We start from the raw sequence: 21,527 nt of genomic DNA on the forward strand, positions 1-21,527 counted from the left end.
TTTTTTAATTTTTTTTTTTAATAAATATTTTGTGGGGTTTGTATTACTGTACACATAGATTCGAAAAAGTTGTCCAAAAACAAATATATAACAAATAAATGTTATCAAAGGCAAGATAAGTTACTTTTCTACCAAACTGGATATATTTTTCGTGTTTTTATTCAATGTAACATGTTTATTCAGCTCGAAAACCATACAGTCTTTACCGATGTATTGGAACATTCAAGATGGCGTCTGATTCTCTCTTTAACACGGTAAGTGTGGGAAAAGATGTTATAAATAAAAAACCCGATAAAATACTGTTAAAAACTCGCTCAATATATGTTACCGTGACATAGGTTGACATATATTCGGCGGGTTTTTAATAGTATTTTGCATAGTTTATTATTTATAACACCTTTTTCCATACTTACGGTGTTAAAGAGGGTGTGAGACGCCATCTTGAATTTTCGAATACATCGGTAAACACTGTATGTTTTTCGAGCTGAATAAATATGTTACATTGAATAAAAACACAAAAAATATATCCAGTTTGGCAGAAAAGTAACTTATCTTGCCTTTGATAACATTTATTTGTTATATATTTGTTTTTTGACAACTTTTTCGAATCTATGTGTACAGTAATACAAACACCCATTTTGTGTTTTATATACATAAAGTAAAATTGTTGAATGTTACTGTTTTGATTATATTCGTTTGGGGGGGGGGCACAATTAAAAAATTAAGAAAGATTAAAATGAAGCGAAATTTAAGTTTCCATTCCATTTTTACAACAACCGTAAAACGGTGCATACTCAGCAAGTTTTATCGTAATTTATAAGCATATTGAAACACTAAATCAACATTTTATTTATTTTTTTGTATAATTAATGATGGAAGTATTTTTCTGTTTATTTTCTTAACATCTGTTGAAAAAAATAAATAATTTGTACATTCTCTTGAAAAAAAGAATCAAACTTTTCTCTACTTTCACATGTGTTCCATTTTAACAAACTGAGCCACAGCAACGCGTGGCCGGGTACAGCTAGTATATATATATATATATATATATATATGATGGACTCTCCCGTCGATTTTGACGTATGAGCTTATATATACATATATATACATATATATACATATATATATATATATATATATATATATATTGTCTTCTATACTGAACATCTGGTTGAATACACTCTTTCTTTTCTCTCTATACACACGCTTGTACAACTATTTGCATAGTTGTCGTTTTTCCTAAGCAGTTATTTGTACGTACGTCGTTCAGTGCACCATCAATGCAACCAGCAGGCATTGTTTATGTTGTCCGTGCTATGAGTAGCGTGCAAGCCATTGAAATATGCGTAGAGGTAGATAGAAAGAGAATTACAAAGAGAGCGACGAGAGGGCGCCAAGATTATTGGAGAAAGAGGCAAACAGAAACGAAAAGCAAATATAATAGGTGATAAAGAGAGTCAGAAAGATTAAATAAAAGATGGAGAAATAAGAAGATAAGAAGGCGAGAGAGTGAGGAGCATATAGAGAGAAATAAATCATATATATTCTAACATATAAATTTATCTAATCAGATTTAAACAGTTAGACTCAAATAGCATTCCGTTTACCGTATTCATATTTGATTTAGACTTGCCTATTGTTTCGTTTTAATTTTAGTGCGATTTCTTTTTTGAAAATATTTCGGCTTTATAAGAATAATGTTAAAGTAAAAATATTTGCCTTTACTAATCTTCACTAAGTGATAGAGAGAAAGAGAGAGAAAGAGCTATATAGTAGTGTGTCAGATTAACAGATGTAACGCGTTCTGTGTCGGATGACGAGATTATTTACCGCTTTCCACTACGGCGAGATTAGGCATAAAGGATTTAGATCCCTCAAATAGATCGATACAAAATCTGCCGTGATTCTTCTCCAGTAGAACCCACTCAGGTGAGCGGCGAAAACCCTTGTCTAAGAAAGGAGATAATATTCTATGGGCGAATAAAATCATCATTCCGATCCACAGATTATGTAATGCTTTCAATAAATAAAAAAAAAGAAGTTCTTTATAGGTTATCAACGCTTTTATCTACTGCGCCAACGAGGGAGTCGCGCAGTGGATAGAGGCGTGTAGTCTCTACGGTACGAGGTGAGCATTGTCTGCTTCGATATTATCTAAGTAGGCCAGGGGATTAGTTGTTCAAAAAACGTGGTGAGACAACAACAACTATGGAAGGCAGTAATTATTTGGGGATACAGTTACAAGATTCGGCATTCCTATCCCATCTCGGTTAATCACCTGAAGAAGGCTAGAGGATGAGTTGGCCGAAGACGTAGTGAAAGAAAACAACAACAACTATGAAGATGAGGATAACAGTCCGCAAAAGAATGAACAAACAAATTATGAAACCTCATGTAAAAAAGGGATTAAAGAAAATAAAAATAATTTATAAGATTATTAAGTTTAATAAATATGAATTCAAATGGTAAACGATAGATTGTGGTCGAAGCACGCTGGTATTCAAACGACTGTGTTAGGTATAAATCACATTTGAACATAGGTTTCACATCGAATCAACGAAGTTAAGCAATGCTGAGATTAGTTAGTACTTTGATGGGTGAGCTTTAAGAATACGAGAAGCATAAGCCTGGAAGTGGAGCTGATAAGAAAAAGCAGGAAATATTCATCGGCCATATTGTATAACTAATGTTTCTTTTCCGTGATTGATATGAAATAAAGAACGGGTGAACAGACGGTGAACTTTGTTTCCTGGTTTGACAAGCGTTTTAAATCATTTACAGACGTAAGACTTTCTTTAGTATACATGCACACTCATACGCACATAATATATGAATATATATGTATACGTGCATGTATGTGTCAGAATACAGGCCTATTCTTGTTGATCGGCCGATATGGTGGCTTCGTTGCGGTAATTTTCCCTTCCTGCACTGATGATTGAAAATGCATGAAATGCTGGTTTCTGTGGGTATAAAAAATAATTATTTATAATTTATAACTATTTCGCCTCTTTAAGAAGAAAATTTTTAAATGTTGAGCACTGTCTAGGAAATGAAAAAGTCGGTAGGTTGACCTAGTCGCGAGTTAGCGACTTAATGTCTATAGATTGTCTGAATTAACGTTAAGATGTATTAATATTAAAATTTTGATTCATTCCGCGGCGGTGGTCTATGGGTTTAGTTCTTCGCTAGCGGAACCAAAGGTAGATTCGTTATGGTATTCGAATCCTTCGACCAGCAGCAATCGTCATTTCCTGCACTGATGATTGCGAAAGCATGAAGCATTAGTGTCTACATGTATAAGAATAATTATTGATAATTTAGAATTATATATAGACATATATATCGTCCCATCTAACAAAAAATGGGAATGTATGATAAATTATAAATCTATGTGTAGCGCGATGTTACAGTCGTTGCTGTTAAACACTATCTGACTAAGTGTTGTGTATCAGGGAGGCTCATATTGGGGTACATATATAACGATGGTGATGACAATTCTGATGGGAAGACATTTATATATATTACATCATGACGACGACTGTGACAATTCTTGGAGCTTTCATATCAATACGGACTGGGAGATATGATGCAAGTCCTTAACACAGAGGAGGGGATACTTGACTTATAATGATAGTGGGGAGGACATATAATATTGGAAAGGGTTACACAAAAGTTCGTTACAAGATGATGATAAAACATTTAATTTTTTGTTGTAAAGAATGACGACACGAGACAACAGTTACAAACATAGTTGGTTTCTTTATTCTTCAACCGGCCAATCGATGACGTCAGGAATTCAAACTTGGATTTACATGGTTTATTTTTCCTCCCTTCGTTTCTAAAGGGCTCTCCTCTCCAGCAGACTCTCTCTCTCTCTCTCTCTCTCACTCTCTCTCATCCACTCTTGAGTTCAACTCTAACTCATCAACTCTTGACTTCAACTGATTTCTAACTTCAAACCCTTATATTCCTATATTGAAAAATCTCCGTTGTTTATGACGTCAGAAGTGTGGTTTTCAAACGTGACTAACTTTCACGTGGCTTTATATATGTTTGTCCAAGCACATTTTTGGCAAACAAAAGAATCCTCAATTCTAATTCTAACCTATTTTTAAACAATATATTTTTAATTTGCATTGTCTATTCTTTTCACTGACATATTTGATATTCAGATTTATAAAAGAATGGACAATCGGCTCTTTTTTCGACCTAAACAATATTTAACTATTTCTAATAGAATTAACAATGGACTTAATTCCTAACATTCCATTTTCCATTATTATCTTTAACACTTGCGTACAGGGTTCGATTCTATCTTATCCTAATATCATTTTCACTTATCTAGTATGTCTTCTTATTTACCTGAGAAGAGACAGCTCTTTTCATGTTACATAAGCTGACTGCCCTCAGATTTGAGAAATTACGGAATTTCCATTTTCTTCTTTCCTAAGTTTATTGATAGTAGCCTCATGTTTTAATACCAGGCTGCATTGTCAAAGGTAATTCTACAACTGAGAATCGAATATATATATATATATATATATATATATTACATGGAAGTCACCATTTATCAAGGCCCGGAGGCCACTCGGGGATAAGGTTATTGCGTGTGCAGTAATCAATGGGACAATATCGTAGTAATCGTTAGTAATGGAGATCTGGTAAGTGTGGGAAAATTACTGACAGTGGTTTCAGCTAGACGGGTGTTTTTCGTGAAAGATTGGCGAGGGGAGAACAGAGATTGGAGCTCAGACGAACACTTCCCATGGAAACTACGATAAAACAACGACAGGTTCGCAACGTCCCTTCTGTGGGAGAGAGGATGCAGGGAAGAGAAAAGGACATCCCCCGCTAGGCTACGAAGTTTATTTTGTACTCTGTCATGGCAGGATAGACTGTTTTAGCAGCTCATGCCCATATATGGTAGCAGTACTCCATCCTTGGGCGTACTTGACTCTTATATAGATAGAGAATTGCATCAGTAATGAGATATCTACTGGACCGGTAGAATGATCCCACTATTTTTCCAGCGACCTTGGCAACAGATTTGATGCACATGTTCCATCTCAGATCAGGAGTAAAGGTCAATCCCAGACGCTTGTTAAAATATGGAGCCTCCCCAAGACGATTGATGCCAGATGGGGATATAAAAATAGAAGCTTGGTTTTAGATGCATTAAAAGTAACCAGCCACCTCCTCCCCCATTGTACCACACGCTCAAGATCAGAGAGAGAATCAGAGAGAACTTTGTCAATTACGGTTTGATGTGTTGCCATAGATGGTCGTGTCATCAGCATAGATGTCAACGAATGATTTAAGCATGTATTTTGGGAGATCATTGATGTAGATCAGGAAGAGAGTTGGGCCCAGGATAGACCCTTGAGGAACACCAGCATTAAAATTGGGCTTCTGATTTCTGCTCATCAACCACTACTCTTATGAGTCTATCAGAGAGAAATGATTTAATAATTGAGAAAACATTTCCAGTTATACCGTAGCTGGAAATCTTGTGAAGTACGCCTTTATACCATACCTTATCGAAGGCCTTTGATATGTCAAGAGCAATTGTCCTAGAAAGGAAGTCTTTGTCGAGAGATTCACTAATCCTATGAGATATAACCATTAGCACATCTGCTAGCAGAACGGAAACTATATTGTGTGTCACTAAGAAGGTTATTTCTGCTGAAGTGGTTGACTACTTCTTTATTTAATATGGATTGCAACAACTTACTCATGACACACAAGAGACTTATTGGTCTGTACTGAGAGGGAGATGTCTTTTCACCTGAATTCTTAAATACAGGGCATACTGATGAGGTTTTCCAGGGTGTTGCTAAGCTCTTCTCCTTAAGACAACGCTTAAACAGTTTTGCAAGCATGGGGGCAAGTTTTGATTGAAGCTTTTTCAACACTATAATAGAAATGTAAATATATATATATATATATATATATATATATATATATATATATATATATATATATATATATATATATATTGGATTGTTACGGATCCAGATTTTTAACGAAACAGTAATCAAAAATTGCCTTAAGACGACTGAAGAAAATAATACATATAAAATATATATATATATATATATATATATATATATATATATATATATATATATATATATGTATGTATGTATATTGTATTTATGCAGCATGTTTTCATTTAAGCAGACATTGTTGAACAGCACGGAGTGATTCTGCTTAATCGTTGTTTTTTGTAATTTCTCCATTTTTCATATGGTCGTTCTAATATCTCTTCGACTCTGTATCAGAAAAGTCCATAGTCGTTTTCATCCATGTGTTTTTGTTTTGTTTTGTTTTTGCAAGTACTTTCAACTGATTTTCTTCAGTCGTCTTCGGGCAATTTTTTATTACTATTTCGTTAAAAATCTTGATTTGTAGCCATCCAATATATATATATATATATATATATATATATATATATATATATATATATATATATATGAAGAAATTACAAAAAAAAATACGATTAAGCAGAAACACTGTGCTGTTCAACAATGTCTGTATATATATATATATATATATATATATATATATATATATATATATATATATAGTAAGTTATAAAATGTATATGGCGATTAAGCTACACTGAATATTCCGCGTTTCATCCACTCTAGGATTCTTCAGGCTTATGCGCATAAGCCTGAAGAATCCTAGTGGATGAAACGTGGAATATTCAGTTTAGCTTAATCGCCCTATACATTTTATACCCTACTAACTAGCTCTACCCACGTATTGAGCACTTTTGAAGTAAATACTTAAAGTGTACGACTAAATCTATACTTTCGTATATTAATTTTATGTGAGTAAATCAAGTAGTTATACATATATATATATATAAATATATATATATATATATATAAAGTTAGGAATGGTTATATGTTTATATATTTATGTCATAGGATTGTCTAATTAATCAATCATTATGGAGCACGTGTGTAGTATCGGATATATTAATTTATGATTTTTAAACAACAGGTATAAGACTTCAATTTTAAATATTTCTAAAATTCCAGTTTCATTGAAGTGTTTTTGAAGCATTTTGAATAGTTTTGTGTGGCATGATATGAGCACAATATCTTTTTTATTTAAATATCTCAGATTTGTACTGACTTTGATTCAGAGTCATTAGATATTAATTAAACGAGACTATCTGAAATTAAATTTCTACTTAAGACCCTTTATGCTTAAGCCTTAAATTTTAGAACCAAAATCATCTTGATCAATTTTTGAATAAGGATTCTAGGCATAAGATTTAGTATCATTATATCATGATTATAGTATTCGTTGTGGACATTAATATGTGTGTATTTATTGATTGGCCGTCTTTGATCTCATGAGATGATCTGGAATGGTGTCTGCGGAAAAAAGTTAATTCTTAAATAAGAGTTACGCACTTTCTAATCAGACTTCTTTTAACCAATAAAACAACAAATAAATAATAGAATAGGTAAGCCAAAATATACCAAGCTTTTATCATACTTAAAGACCACAAGACAGATTCTAAAAATAAAAATTCTATAATGTTAATTAATCCATTAAGATAATAAACAGGAAGTGTCAGCAAAATCTGTTGGAGAAAATTAACTGACAAATCAAGAACATCAGCAGTCTAAATCACGATGGATACAATTATTAATCGAGATTAACAAACAAAACAAAGTGCCTGTTCATACGATTTGACGTTATGAACTAATATCCATCTATTTCAGAATACGTTTTGTGTACGAACAATTGAATTTGCTAAACTTATAGACAGACTCAAATCCGCACTTTGGTCTTATTTACATACAACTAAATCTTATTTTTCATAACATTTGACGGAACCTCCATGTAAACGAGAAAGACCTGATATTTTCATTACAAACTTTGCTTTCGTATAAACCGTATGTCCTGAAGAGGTCTCTAGTAAACCGTATGTTCTGAAGAGGCCTGGTCGAAACATGCTCGTGACTGTGTAGCAACGTATTATTGCGTATGTAAAAAGAAATATAAAGTACACACACACACACACACACACACACACATATATATATATATATATATATAAGTATATATTTATAGACTCAGAAAGTCAGATGATGCACAGGGTGTAGTGAGTATATTGAAACATCAAATAAACGATTTTTTGGTAATTTTTCATCGCTTGTTCAATACAACACATCAGTACGTAATATGCAACTCCAATTAATATGCATGTTGTCACCAGAAATATCGACAAGAAGTTTAGCAAATTCAATTGTTCGTACAAAAACGTATTCTAAAATAGATGGATATTAGTTCATAACGTCAAAAACCCTAGTAAGTTTAAGAATCAATTTCTCACCGAGTGCATGATAATCTCAAAAAAAAAAGGGATAAATCTACGATTCTTGGATTCGTTCAATAGTTTGAATCTTAATCTTTGAATCTTGACAGATTTAAACAACACAAGTCAATTTTAATCCAATCCATAATTAAACTTCTAGATCAGTATATTTCAACGTGTATTGAATGGGAAAGCATTGAGGGTTAATATATATCTTATATATATAAGAAATAGGACGACACTTTTCTTAAATATCGTTATGAGTTGAATATAAAAAGTTGAAGTTTAAGAAATCCAAATTCCAGATATGCTTTTTTTCTTTAAAAGAAATATTTATTTATCTTTAAAGATATGAAGCAATATTTAAAAGGAATTATATATAATTCCATTAAAAAAAATTAATATAAAATTATTATACAACACAGTTTTTATAATAGTTCGACAGTGTACAACTACAGCTGTAATAAATTATTTGATATAATGTAAACTTTAGTAAATGTAGGGAACACATTTTTACAAATTTGTCACGCTTTATTATGGTACTGCTTCCCGCTTATCCTATTTGGATCCGTTGAAATATAACACACATAACGCACACACGGTAAACCATTTTCTTGGTTTTTACAGTTTTCTCTACAAGGAATAAATGGGTTTTCCCAGACACAATAAATACAGTGACCGCTATTAGCGGCAGTTATGGCGCCAGAATCCTGATGCGTTCTTCTATAACATATTTTGTGGTAATACGCTTTTGTTCATTATACCACTGTGTTTGTTTTCATTAGTACCGCCTCTGCAAGATTACAAGATATATTATTTGAATATTTAAGAATATAATATATATATCTAAATGATACCAACAGTTATGCTTTAACATTCATTGGCTCTCCCTTCCATTTTCTGTCGTATGATCTTTCCATGCAAGCTAGTCCCCTTATAACAGAGGCTAAATTAAATGGCCTTGTTCAGTTGAAAATTTGAAGACGTTCTTCAATCCATTGTTCCTTTTGTTGTTGTTTTATTTCTTTTTCTACTTCATTGTCTGTTTATTTTCCTTATTTTCCATTTATTTTCATAATTATTTGAATTTCAATCACGTGACAACACCGAAACGCCACTGCAGTCGCGTAAGTCAACACAACGCACACGTTCAGTTGGGTTTTCTTTCTAAATGATATATTTTGATACATAAAAGACCTCCGATCTGCTCTGGGCCAAAGGTTTGCTCAACAGGCTTGTTAGCTGTGGAATACTTAGCTATGTCCTATCAACCATCAAATCTCTCCTTTTTGATAGAACTATATATTTGACATAAAAAGGTGTTAGGTACATAGCATTAATACCGGCGTGTCCAAATAATCCATTTTAATCCAATTTTCTTCCTAATCTTCGTAAATGATTTTCCAAATGATATTCTGTTATTATTCATTGATACGAAGGTCATTCAAAACGTAAAGCCTCCTGTTTTTTTGTTTGTTTTTTCTCTTGTTTGTGTGTGTGTGTGTGTTTTCAAAAAGATGAAGATCTACGAAGACAAGATTAGTACCATTAAAACGAGTTATCTTTTGTGCTCCAGAATTTATTTTTCTACATAGTTATTGCCATTCTCAATGCAATTTTGCCAGCGATAGAACGATGGCTGTTCATAGGCGTCTGGAGTGCACTTTGACATACGAAGGTCGTTCCAAAAGTAAAGCCTCCTTTTTTAAAACTCAATAAGTTGAAGAACTACGAAGACGGGCATGGTATCATTAAAATAAGCAACCTTTTGTGCTTTAGAATCTGCATGTGTACCACCAAGATAACATTTTATGGAAACATTTCGAAAAGCATTGATGATCCAGATGTTTCTGAATCTCTTTCTCTCTCACACACATACTCTCTCTTTCTTTCTCTCTCTCCTCTCTATCTCTCTTTCTCTATCTCTGTCTCTCAGTCTCTCTTTTGTTTTCTCTCTCAACTTAGCGCACATGGTGCAATGGGGAAAGTGTCATGTTACTTTTAACAGCACTAAAATCAAGTTTCTACCCTTTCACCACCAACGCTCATATTCTCACTTACCTTCAGTAAGTGTGGACGATTCTTCTCTCGGTGAAGCCCTTTCTTTGATGAGCTTCTTAGACTGACTTTCAGCTCATACATTAAACTTACTCCAAATCTGTTGTTGGTTGTTGGAAAAAAATATTGGATCATGTTATCGCTCCAGAAATTACCTCAAACCCTGATACAATCTCTCATCTGTGTAAGAGCAATATACATCCTCTCTTGAGTTGGGGAATTGATGTGATATGTGGGAAGGTGCTGCACGGGGCACTTTCTCTTGTCTTAATATACAAAATTGACTCCACAGTATAGTCGGAGATGCTCTCTTTCCTCCCCAACAGCCCTATTCGTACAGAATTAACGTTTTGATTCTTTCTCTCTCTCTCTCTCTCTCTCTTTCTCTCTCTCTTTCTCTCTCTCTCTCTCTCTCTTATGGTTTGACTTCACTCGAACACCTAGATGCCCTTCCAGCATAACATTCACGAAGAACTCGTCTTACCTCAAGCACAGGCGAGATTTTTTGTCTCTCTCTCTCTCTCTCTCTCTCTCTTTCCTAAAAAAAAATTAGTTCCATGGATAGATTTTCTTTCCGAGAATGTCCCGTCTTTTGGAATAAGATACCAGGAATCTTTTTCCCAAAGTACATCTGTGTGAATTTTTTTTTAATCGGCTCAGCTGTTTCGAAGTCCATAAGAAATGAACTCACGCGCAGACATAGTGCATTTTATATACATAAGTAAATATATCGTCATACAAAAGTTAATTACTAAAACAGAGTGCTTTTATTGAAACTATTTCAAGTGATGAGGTGAAGCAAGGAAGTAAACCTCCACCACAGTCTTACTCCGCCACCGTAAATGGTGGAGAGAAATTACCGAATCTGACGAAAAATAATACTTTAGTGTTGAGGTTTTTAGGTGCCAGAAAGACATAGTTTAGTTTTGCCTTGCTTTTTTACTTCAATTAATGTGTAATAGATAGTAGATAAAATATCATTCAATGTGAATTTATCAAAGTTATGAATGTTATATAGGGGTTTCATTATTATTATTGTTATTGTTGTTCGTTGTTAGGAAGTCTTATTAAAAGTGAATCTTAGAGAGTCTTATTAAGAGAGATGTTGCGTTCTGTGTTCGTGTTATAAACAGATTCATATATATAAAATGTTCATACTTAAAAGTGTAGAAGCTCTTTGAGTGAGGAGACAGTGTTGAGACAGTCTTAGTGTTCACATTGTAGATATGAGATGTAGAGACATTGTGTATGTGAAGACATTTTAAAACACAGGATATAAAAGACATATAATGACAATTTAATTTTACCTTTTGGTAGAATTACAACACAAAGATGACGTTTATAAAAACACATGACGCGTTTATTTCTTCTTCGACCGATCGGTGGTTTTCTTAGTCAGGAATTCAAAGTTTTACATTCTATGTTTCAAAGGTGCCGTCTCGCTTCCAGACGTTCGACTGTCCATCTCTGGACTCCAGGCTGTCGTCTGTCGTCTTCAGACTCTCTCTCTGCTTCTCTCTAAAGTTTCTAACTATATCGAGAACTTCCCATTTTCCATGACGTCATATAAATGTTAAAACATGTGTCTTCTTTCACATGTTCTGGAAATGCGTGTCCAATATATTTTCCTTTGTTTACAAAAGGAATTTTAACCTATATTTCCAGTAACCTATATTTCCAATATGTTAAAACTTGTTTATTAAATTATCCTATAGTTGCATTCTTCACTTCAATTTCATAACAGAATTGACAAATGCGCATTCCTTTTCTTAAAACTATTTTATCTCTAAGCTAAACAATGGTTTGTTTTTACATTCCATTTTCTAATTCTCTCTCGTAATCTATTTCTAAACCTAAATTACGAGGTTCGAATTTCGTCTATTCTATTTCATTTTTACATTTACTAAATCTCTCTATTTTTATACTTACATGAAAAGGGGACAGCCCTTATCATGTAACACGAATAGGCGAGAAACACACAGCGGGGATCTTGTCTTATAGAATACCGAAATAGAAAATGAACACACGCCGCAAAACGTTTTAAAATGACATCAGAATGTCTAACTTTGCAGTGTTTTTTGTTTGTTTTTGTCTTTAACTTATTTTTTATATTGAATAAACGTAAAGCAACTCCGTTTCTTAGAATGATATTTGATGATGTATTTTTTTTTTTTTTTGCTTAATGTTATCTTATATTTAGTTTTGTTTTTCGTTTTTTGTTTTTGTTTTTCTTGTTTGTCTGGTGTTGTTTTTTATGATGTTTTGTTTTTGTTTTTTTTCGGATATGTCTTGAACAAATTGAAATCTGCAATAACTGGCAAAATGACGGTTAAAAACACGTTATAAGAATAACAAAGTTATCTCCCTTGACGTTACACCTAATCTAATTGTTGATTATTATTCAAAGCGATAATTCAACAGTTAACTTTGTTAGTCGTATTTCTTCGCAAAATTGGATAAATAGTTCAATTTACACATGTATATATGTGTGTGTGTGTGTGTGTGTGTGTGTGTGTGTGTGTGTGTGTATATATATATATATATATAGTGTGTGTGTGTGTGTGTGTGTGTGTGTGTGTACATATAAACATATGCGTGTTTCGTTATTAGATTATTTATTGTCTGCTCGCTTGTCGCCAAAATATTACAAAAAGATACATATGATAAAAAGAAAGATTTATCACTTAAATTTTTCAGATTATTTTCAACGACATCATTTATTAATTGCTACTACTTAAAAATAAACGGCATAATCACGTTGATTTTCCTCCGTTTTTCTCTCCTAACATGTGCACCACTTCTCATGATATTCTTCATCGTAATTTCTAACATCGATTTAGCTCTGTTGAGCGAGGTTCGACACCGAAACAAATAAATTAGATTTGCCATTTTCACATGTATGTTAAAAATATAAGGCATAATCAATTGTTACAACTTAAAATATACGGCATAATCACGTTGACACGCTGGTTCCCGTCAGATCACCGAAGTTAAGCCATGTTTAGATTGGTCATTACTAAAATGGGTGACCAATCGGGGAATTCTGGGCGCTGTATATAAGAGGGTACCGGCACCTCCCTGCAAGATTTGCAAAAACCTAACGTTGTCATCGCCAACGAGAATACACATGCGACTGGGGACCGCTTGTGAATTTTATACTCGCATGGAACTTCCTCCTTCGGAGAAAGCCGGTTAAACCCAAATAGGGTTAGTGCAGTTTCACACACACAGTACTTAAAAATGAGTTACAACAAAAACAAAACATAAATATCAGATTTGTTTGATGACAAATTACAAAGAAAAATCCTTCAACAAATCTTATAGTTTTACAACTGATTTACAACAACTTATACAAATTTTATTTTATTTTATCCACATAAATATGTTTTGTCTTTTCAAGACTCGTCAGAGATAAATATATGCCACCGAGTTTGAAAACAGAACAAACGTCACCTTTTCACTTCCATCCAATATCCTTGACCTTTCACATCCATCCAATATCCTTGACCTTTCACATCCATGCAATATCCTTGACATTTTATAGGAAAAAAGGGTATGGCATTAAGCTTACTTAAGATTGAAGTAGTGTTCAAGAATTATTTTTATTAAATGAAAACGAGCGAACGTAAATTTGAAATCTCGTACATTTTCAACTATATTTTGAAAGAAGTAATTAAATATCATTATAATAAATACATTTATTTTATCTATGTGCATTTATGTTTCGTCTGTCAAAGACTTGTCAGTACAGATAAGAAAAAGCTATGCTACCGGTTACTGGATTCGAACGCCCAAGTGACATTTTGATTAACATCCAACATCCTTATGTATATATATATTAATTATAATTATGAATGATTATTTTAAATAACAAACTAGTGTTTAACCCTCCGAAATTATCAGTACAGGACATTATGATTGCTGCTAGCCGTGGGATCCATCAGCAAGAATCAAACCACAGGGGCACTGTAAACTAAAACGATATTCAAGTGAAATTAAACATTTATAAAGGCAGAAATGTTACACAAGAATCGTCTGCAATGACCGAGCTGTTATATATATATATATATATATATATATATATATATATATATATATATATATATATATACTAGCAAAAGTACCCGTCGTTGACTGGGTTCAAAAACAGCCTACAGAAAATGGACTCTGATTTATGAAAGTATGATAGGTTATGAAAAGGAAGGGTTGTACATTTGGGTTGAATTTGGGGGTATCAAAACCAAAGCAAAATATGATGAAAGTAAAAATAAAATAGATAAACCCCATAATTTATTATGCTATACCTGTTCACACTGATTTGTGACATATTTACATTCTATGGAGGTCAGGTGCGAACGAACACTCCATAATTTTATTATAGCATATTTCTTCAAACTGAAACATAATTATTAAAGTATACTTACGCAGATAGATATGAAAAGTCTTTATTAAAGTTTGTTCCTATTTCCATTCTATGGAGGCCAGACGCGAACGCAGACCCCACAATTTTATTATACCATCCCTATTTAAGTTAAAACATACTTATAAAAGTATGCTTATGTACATCTATATCAAAAACACTTGTAAACGTTTCTTTTTTTCTTTTTTTCTTTTTTATTTCCATACTTTTTGGACAAGGCGCGAACGCAGACCCCACAATTTTAATGAACCAGCGTTCTGCCAGATCAAACATATCCATTTCTGTATGTCGATACATCTTCTATCATCATATGTAATCAGTTTTTTTTTTAATAGTCAACCATATAGGAGCATATTCGTGACCAGACACACACACACACACACACACACATTCAGCTTTATATATATATATATATAAGTAAATTATCAACTGGTGTTAATCGTGATACCCTGCACTGAACATTCATGAAAGGATAAAACACTAGTGTCTGTAGGTATTTAATTATTATAGTATTCAATATAACCATTATGCTCCACCTGTATGCCGTCTTAAATCTGTAATCACACACAATATGACTCGCAAGAAACCAGTTCAAATAACAAGATCTGCTGCTATCAATAGCAATGGTCCACTCCACAAATATAATCCGAACCAACATGCTAATCGTAATACTTCTAACCCACTCTGTCGCACTAGGAGAAAGAAAAATATTTGGTTTAATCCTCCATTTAGCGTAAATAATAAATGTTAAAACTAATATACCTAAAGAATTCTTCAATATTGTAGAAAACTCTTTCAAATACCCACACAGATATAGTTCAATTTTTAATAAAAACTCAATAAGAATTTCTTATTCTACTATGCCTAATTTAGCACAAAGAATCTTAGCATCTAATAACAAAAAAATTAAATCAGCCCAAAAAATCCCTTTCCCAATCCAACCAAAAAGAAACTGCAACTGGATTAACAAACATCTTTGCCCACTCAATAATGATTGCATCCATAAAGATGTAATATATTCATGTACAATTACAGAGCTCCCACGCAATTCTCCCATAATATAATAGACAATAACATTTTGCCACCAAATCATCCTTCCTCCGACCCTCCCTCTGATATAACTATTAATCCAACAAACGAATCAACCAGCCCCTCTATTTTCAATCATACAACCAGCTATAATTATAATAATAATAATAATAATATTTTTCATAGCAGCCATCCTAACACTGACAACACTAATTATCCCCTCCAAACCAATCCTGCTACAATCACTGTCCTACCCACTGATCATCAAAATTAACAAAATTTAAATTCTCTTCCCAGTATAAATCAACAAATTAATATTAATTCTCGACCCCGAGCTATTCATAAAACATATACATATATAGGTGCTACTTCAACTTTAATAAAGAAAAGAATTTCAAACCACACTTCTTCTTTCAATAACGAAAATTCAAATAATAACCAGGGAACTTCTCTAACTACACTGGTTAAAAAGCCTAACTCTGCCAATACCCACTTTTCAATTAAATGGACCATCCTAAAAAAAGTTAAGTCTTACACTCCAGGATCTAAGTTTTGTCACCTCTGTACATCTGAAGCTATAACTATTATAACCTCCCCTCAAAGTAGTAATATAATAAACTCTAAAAACGAACTGATCTCCTATTGCAAACATATGTTCAAGTTTAAATATGGTAAATTTGAAATTACATAGCTATTAATTTAACCCTTCAAATATATATCTTTTCCCATAATTTTTTTTTATCTTACCTTCTAAGCTTTTTATATTTTTAATTTTATTTGCTTTTCTTTATTTCTTTGGCCGGTTTTCCATCTGCTGTCTCCGTTTTATGGTATAAGTATACCTATTAATTAAATATATACATCAACCTACTCATTTTTATTCTATGTATGTGTTTACTTATATTTTACTATATGCATTTACATACACATTTATTTGCCTTAGTCCGGAGTTGGTAGATACCGGCCAGTCCCTCCCCTTAAATTGTATGTAAGTACGTATGTATATTTTGGTTTAACTTGTATATGTTTTGGATATGTTTTTGGATATGTGTATATATTTATGCATGCGTGTGTGTTTATTTGTATACATATATGTATATATATGTATATGCGTGTGTGTATGTATGTTCAAGTATGTGTGCATTTGTGTGTCTGTATGTATGTATATGTATGTGTGTGTATATATATGTATATGTATGTGTGTATATATGTATATATATGTTGTTGTTTTTTTGTTTGTTTTTTTAACTTTTTAATTTTCTATTTTTAATTTATTTACTTTCATGTTTTTTTTTTGTTTTTTTTAATATAATAGACGCTCCATTTCATAAACTTAGCCATTTATTTGTTCTTCTGACCCGTGTTTCTTAATTTAATTCTGGGACTTTCACGTGCATATCTAAGTTGACCTAATTATTAACGCTAACTTTCGCGCTTTTTGTCTGGGTCAGTTTGACCTTGCTTTTCAAATTTAAACTTTCACCGCTTTTCGTTTTTTTTTTTAAACCTTAATTTACTTGATTCCTCCTGTCTTGACGGACGTGTTTTAAATATTCTCTCCAGTGCTTTTTCTTTTAATGATTTGGAATTCATTCCATTTGCGATTTTTTCCAAGGAACTCTGCCTTTTGGATCATTTTGGACCATTTGTAATTTACCCATTGGATTGGAAATTTTTAATTCGACCGTTTTGGATTTTACCATTCTTGGATTTTTTACTCTTCACCAGACTATCCATTCATGTGAAATCTTTAAATCATTTTTCTTTTACCTCCTATTCCCCTTACCTCACCCTTTTTAAACCAAGTAAGATCTGTGACTTACTTGTAGTTTCATTAAATACTTTTATATGCAAAATCCCATCCCGCATTTTGCTAATTCCTGCCCTCTGATGAGAAGGAGAGTATTTCTTCGAAACTCCGCAGATTAAGGACTATCCACTTATCTTGTGCTTCCTTTTTTAAAATTAAATATGTTTTTAACTCTTTCTCAAGATGTCTTTTAACATGTTTTATTAATCATTTGTTCATATATATATATATATATATATATATATATATATATATATATATATATATTAGCATTTCAGCGCGGCGTTGCCCGGGTGTTTGGATGTGTATGTTGAGCAAAAAAAAAGTGGTAGTAGGAAGGCAGGCTCGAACCCGTAACGCAAAGGAGGAAAAGAACGGGGTAAAACCTAACGTTTATGCTGTTACGACCAGGCAATCTAAAGGAGAGGATAAATATAAAAATATCGGCGAAAAAGTGACCCCCCTCCCCGTAGAAAAGTGCCTAGTTGAAAGGAAATATATTAATGTTTTTAGCCAATTTTTCGATATTTGTCGTATGAAAGGTCGAACTTAAAAACGCTACTGATCTTCGTAAAATCTGTCGCCTCTATTGAAAGTTTAAAGCAGACATGCAAACAGACACACATGCATACATTTATATATTGGTAACTAAAATTTTCGACCCAAAATAATGAAAAACCTTGCCCTATCTCTGAATACCCTTTATGTAAAATTTCAAATATTTAGACCAGAAATTGTCTGAGTAATTTGGAAGAGACCGCAAAGATCAACTTTGACCCCTTATATGACCCCTTAACATTTATTGTTTTGGGCTCAAATAAAGTTATTAAGTTAGATCCATGTCCAAGGAACCTATATCTAAAATTTCAAGTGCTTAGACCCAAAATTCTCGGAGGAGTGGTAGAGTTCTCAAAGGTTAAATCGTTGAATTTTGACCCCTTAATCGCCAAATTTCTGGCCAAAAACCGATCACATGGATTTTCCCAAATCTCAGTACCCTGTATATCAAATTTCGAGTCTGTAGAGTAAAAATTGACAGAGTTATTGTGTAGGGAAATGTACACAGACACACAGACACACAGATACACAGACACGTTCACTTTTATAGATAGATAGATAGATAGATAGATAGATAGATAGATAGATAGATAGATAGATAGATAGATAGATTAAACAAAAATATATACGTATGCATAAATATATATGGAAACAATTTTTTGTTTAATGTAAAGATTGTACGCAAATATTATGCAAGTATAAATCATGTAGAATATCTGCATGAATATAATTACACGTAATAATTAACTCTAGATGATCATCCTATAAGAAAACCGAAAAAACTAAAAGGGAATTAATTAAAATGAATGTTTAAAAGAATATGCAAATTAGCTTGATCTTTTGCTAGTGAATGCAATTCCACAACCCATATATAAGAAAATTGTATTTTCGTTTTAAATAAATAGAAAAGAGGGTTTTTAATATGAATATCAATACACACAAAAGAAAAACGAATTTATATATATATATATATATATATATATATATATATATATATATATATATATATATATATATATATGATGACGGATAAGAATAGCATCATTTATTGAATCATCAAATAAATGTTAAAAAATTAGGGAATATTGTTACGTATTCGCTGTGGCCGGCTATTCAAAATGTGTTTGTACTTTTGTCGCTGGTATAAATATATACACACGCTGGCAGTGAAGTAAAAATCACAACACAGTCGATCTACAAAAAATATATATTGCTTTTACTTCACATCGACAAACCCGCTTTTGATGATAAATTATTACTCTATGTTTTGAAGTTTCTGAAAGGCGCTTTGTGTGGAATGCATGGTTGTGTCGGATATCGGGTGACGCAGCATCGTTGTCTCTCTCTCTCTCTCTCTCTCTCTCTCTCTCTCTCTCTCTCTCTCTCTCTCTCTCTCTGGCCGACTGACTGCCTTTTTCTCTGTAGCGATTTTATTTATAAAAACATTCTGTTCTTATTGAAGTTTTAAATATTTTATTTTGTTCATCGTTTCAACCTTTGGCCGATATCCTCTTACATATTTCTGGGTCAAATTATGCATTCTGTTAGACAATGGTGAAAAGTCCAGAATTCTTCACATTGAATTCATTTACGTGTGTACAATCCATCAAATGTTTTTTTCTTCCCTGTGTTGCTTGCCAATATCTAACCATATAATAAAAGTTTTTTTTTTTTCGTTGATTCAAAAATTTATACTTTTCTTTCCAGATGAAATGAACCGTCAAGTAGAGTAAAAGAAGTTAATGGTTCAGTATAAAAATTGAAAACGTTGAAATTACGGTTGTAGACATTATTTGTGAGACGGGTGTGTGTTCGTCAATCGGAGTCGATTATGACCATAGACAACTAGTTGTGTGTCCGCAGGTGGCTGATCAGTCTAATCCGAGCGCGGAAGCCCCTGTCACATGTTGGACACCAGTGGTTGAAGACGGCCACTTCAGCATCTCGGGCTTTTCGCGCAGCGCGCTTCTCTTTTACAGATTCAGTTCGTCTTGCCTCCGCGAGCAGAGACCCCTCGTGTACCAAGCGGCGCCAGGTTGGCCTGTCGGAAGCACTGCTTTCCCATGAGTTCACGTCAATGTTGAAGTCTTTCATATAGGACATCAGAGTGTCTTTGGACCGTTTGCGCTGTGCACCAGCTCTTCTCATTCCGCACCGGAGTTCACCATAGAGCAGGTGTTTTGGTATGCGCGAGTCTGTCATCCGATACACGTGGCCTACCCAGCGGGTTTGCGCTTTGCGGATCGTAGTGATGACGCTTGGGAGCTTGGACCTCTTGAGAACATCAATGTCTGGGATCTTGTCTTGCCAGCGAGTGTTCAAGATGTTCCGAAGACATCGAAGATGGAAGTAGTTTAGTTGTTTTCCGTAACGTATGTAGAGGACCCACGTTACACAACCATATAGAAGAGATGTCAGGACCACTGCTTTGTGCACTTTAGCCTTTGTGTACTGCTGAATTCCTCTTCGTTTCAGACTGTTTTCGTTAGTCTGCCAAAGGAGCTGCTGGCCTTGGCAATGCGGTTGGTTATTTCGATATCGATGTTGGCAGCATGAGAGAGTGTACTGCCAAGGTAGGTGAAATGGTCTACTGCTTTCAAGCTCTGACCATTTACTTGGATGTTCGGTTCCTGGTACGTGTTGCTAGGAACAGGCTGGTGCGTGACTTCTGTCTTGCTCATACTTATTGTAAGACCGAAGTTCTCACATGCTGAAGAAAATTTGTCCACTTCCAGTTGCATTTCATGCTCTTTGGTGGCATTGAGAGCAAAGTCGTCAGCAAAAAGGAGGTTTCTGATTACTGTTTCTTTGACTTTACTGACAGCTTGTAGACGGCGGAAATTGAAGAACTTCCCATCACACCGGTACCGGATTTGGATGCCAGGAGTAACTTCCCTGAAGGAATTAGTCAGCATTGCCGAAAACGTCATGTTGAAAAGCATTGGTGCTAGCACGCAACCTTGTTTTACGCCGTTGGTTACCGGGAAAGGGGCTGAGATGTCACCGTCATCAGTTACTCGTGCCATCATGCCGTCATGAAACTGTCTTACAATATTCACGAACTTGTCCGGGCAACCAAACTTTGACATGATCTTCCACTGAGTCGAAAGCCTTCGCGAGATCAACGAAAGTCATGTATAGGTCTTGATATTGTTCTTTGCACTTCTCTTGAAGTTGGCGAGCGGTAAAAATCATATCGATGGTTCCGCGACCTGTGCGAAAACCACATTGGCTTTCTGGAAGGTGATCCTGTTCCAGGTGTTTCAGAAGGCGGTTTAGAAGAACACGAGCCAGTATTTTGCCCGCGA

General features: G+C 33.7%; 1 protein-coding gene across 1 annotated transcript; it reads right to left on the minus strand.

The window, feature by feature from the left end:
* Nucleotides 1-20,690: 20,690 nt before the first annotated feature.
* On the minus strand, nt 20,691-21,245 carry LOC145286539 (uncharacterized). The gene has a single exon (XM_080135431.1). It carries the CDS (start codon nt 21,243-21,245, stop codon nt 20,691-20,693), a length of 555 nt encoding a protein of 184 aa, XP_079991557.1.
* Nucleotides 21,246-21,527: the final 282 nt, after the last annotated feature.

The sequence above is a fragment of the Euprymna scolopes genome, chromosome 10, assembly GCF_053919585.1.
Source record: "Euprymna scolopes isolate OS-2025 chromosome 10, ASM5391958v1, whole genome shotgun sequence".
Taxonomy (NCBI): domain Eukaryota; kingdom Metazoa; phylum Mollusca; class Cephalopoda; order Sepiida; family Sepiolidae; genus Euprymna; species Euprymna scolopes.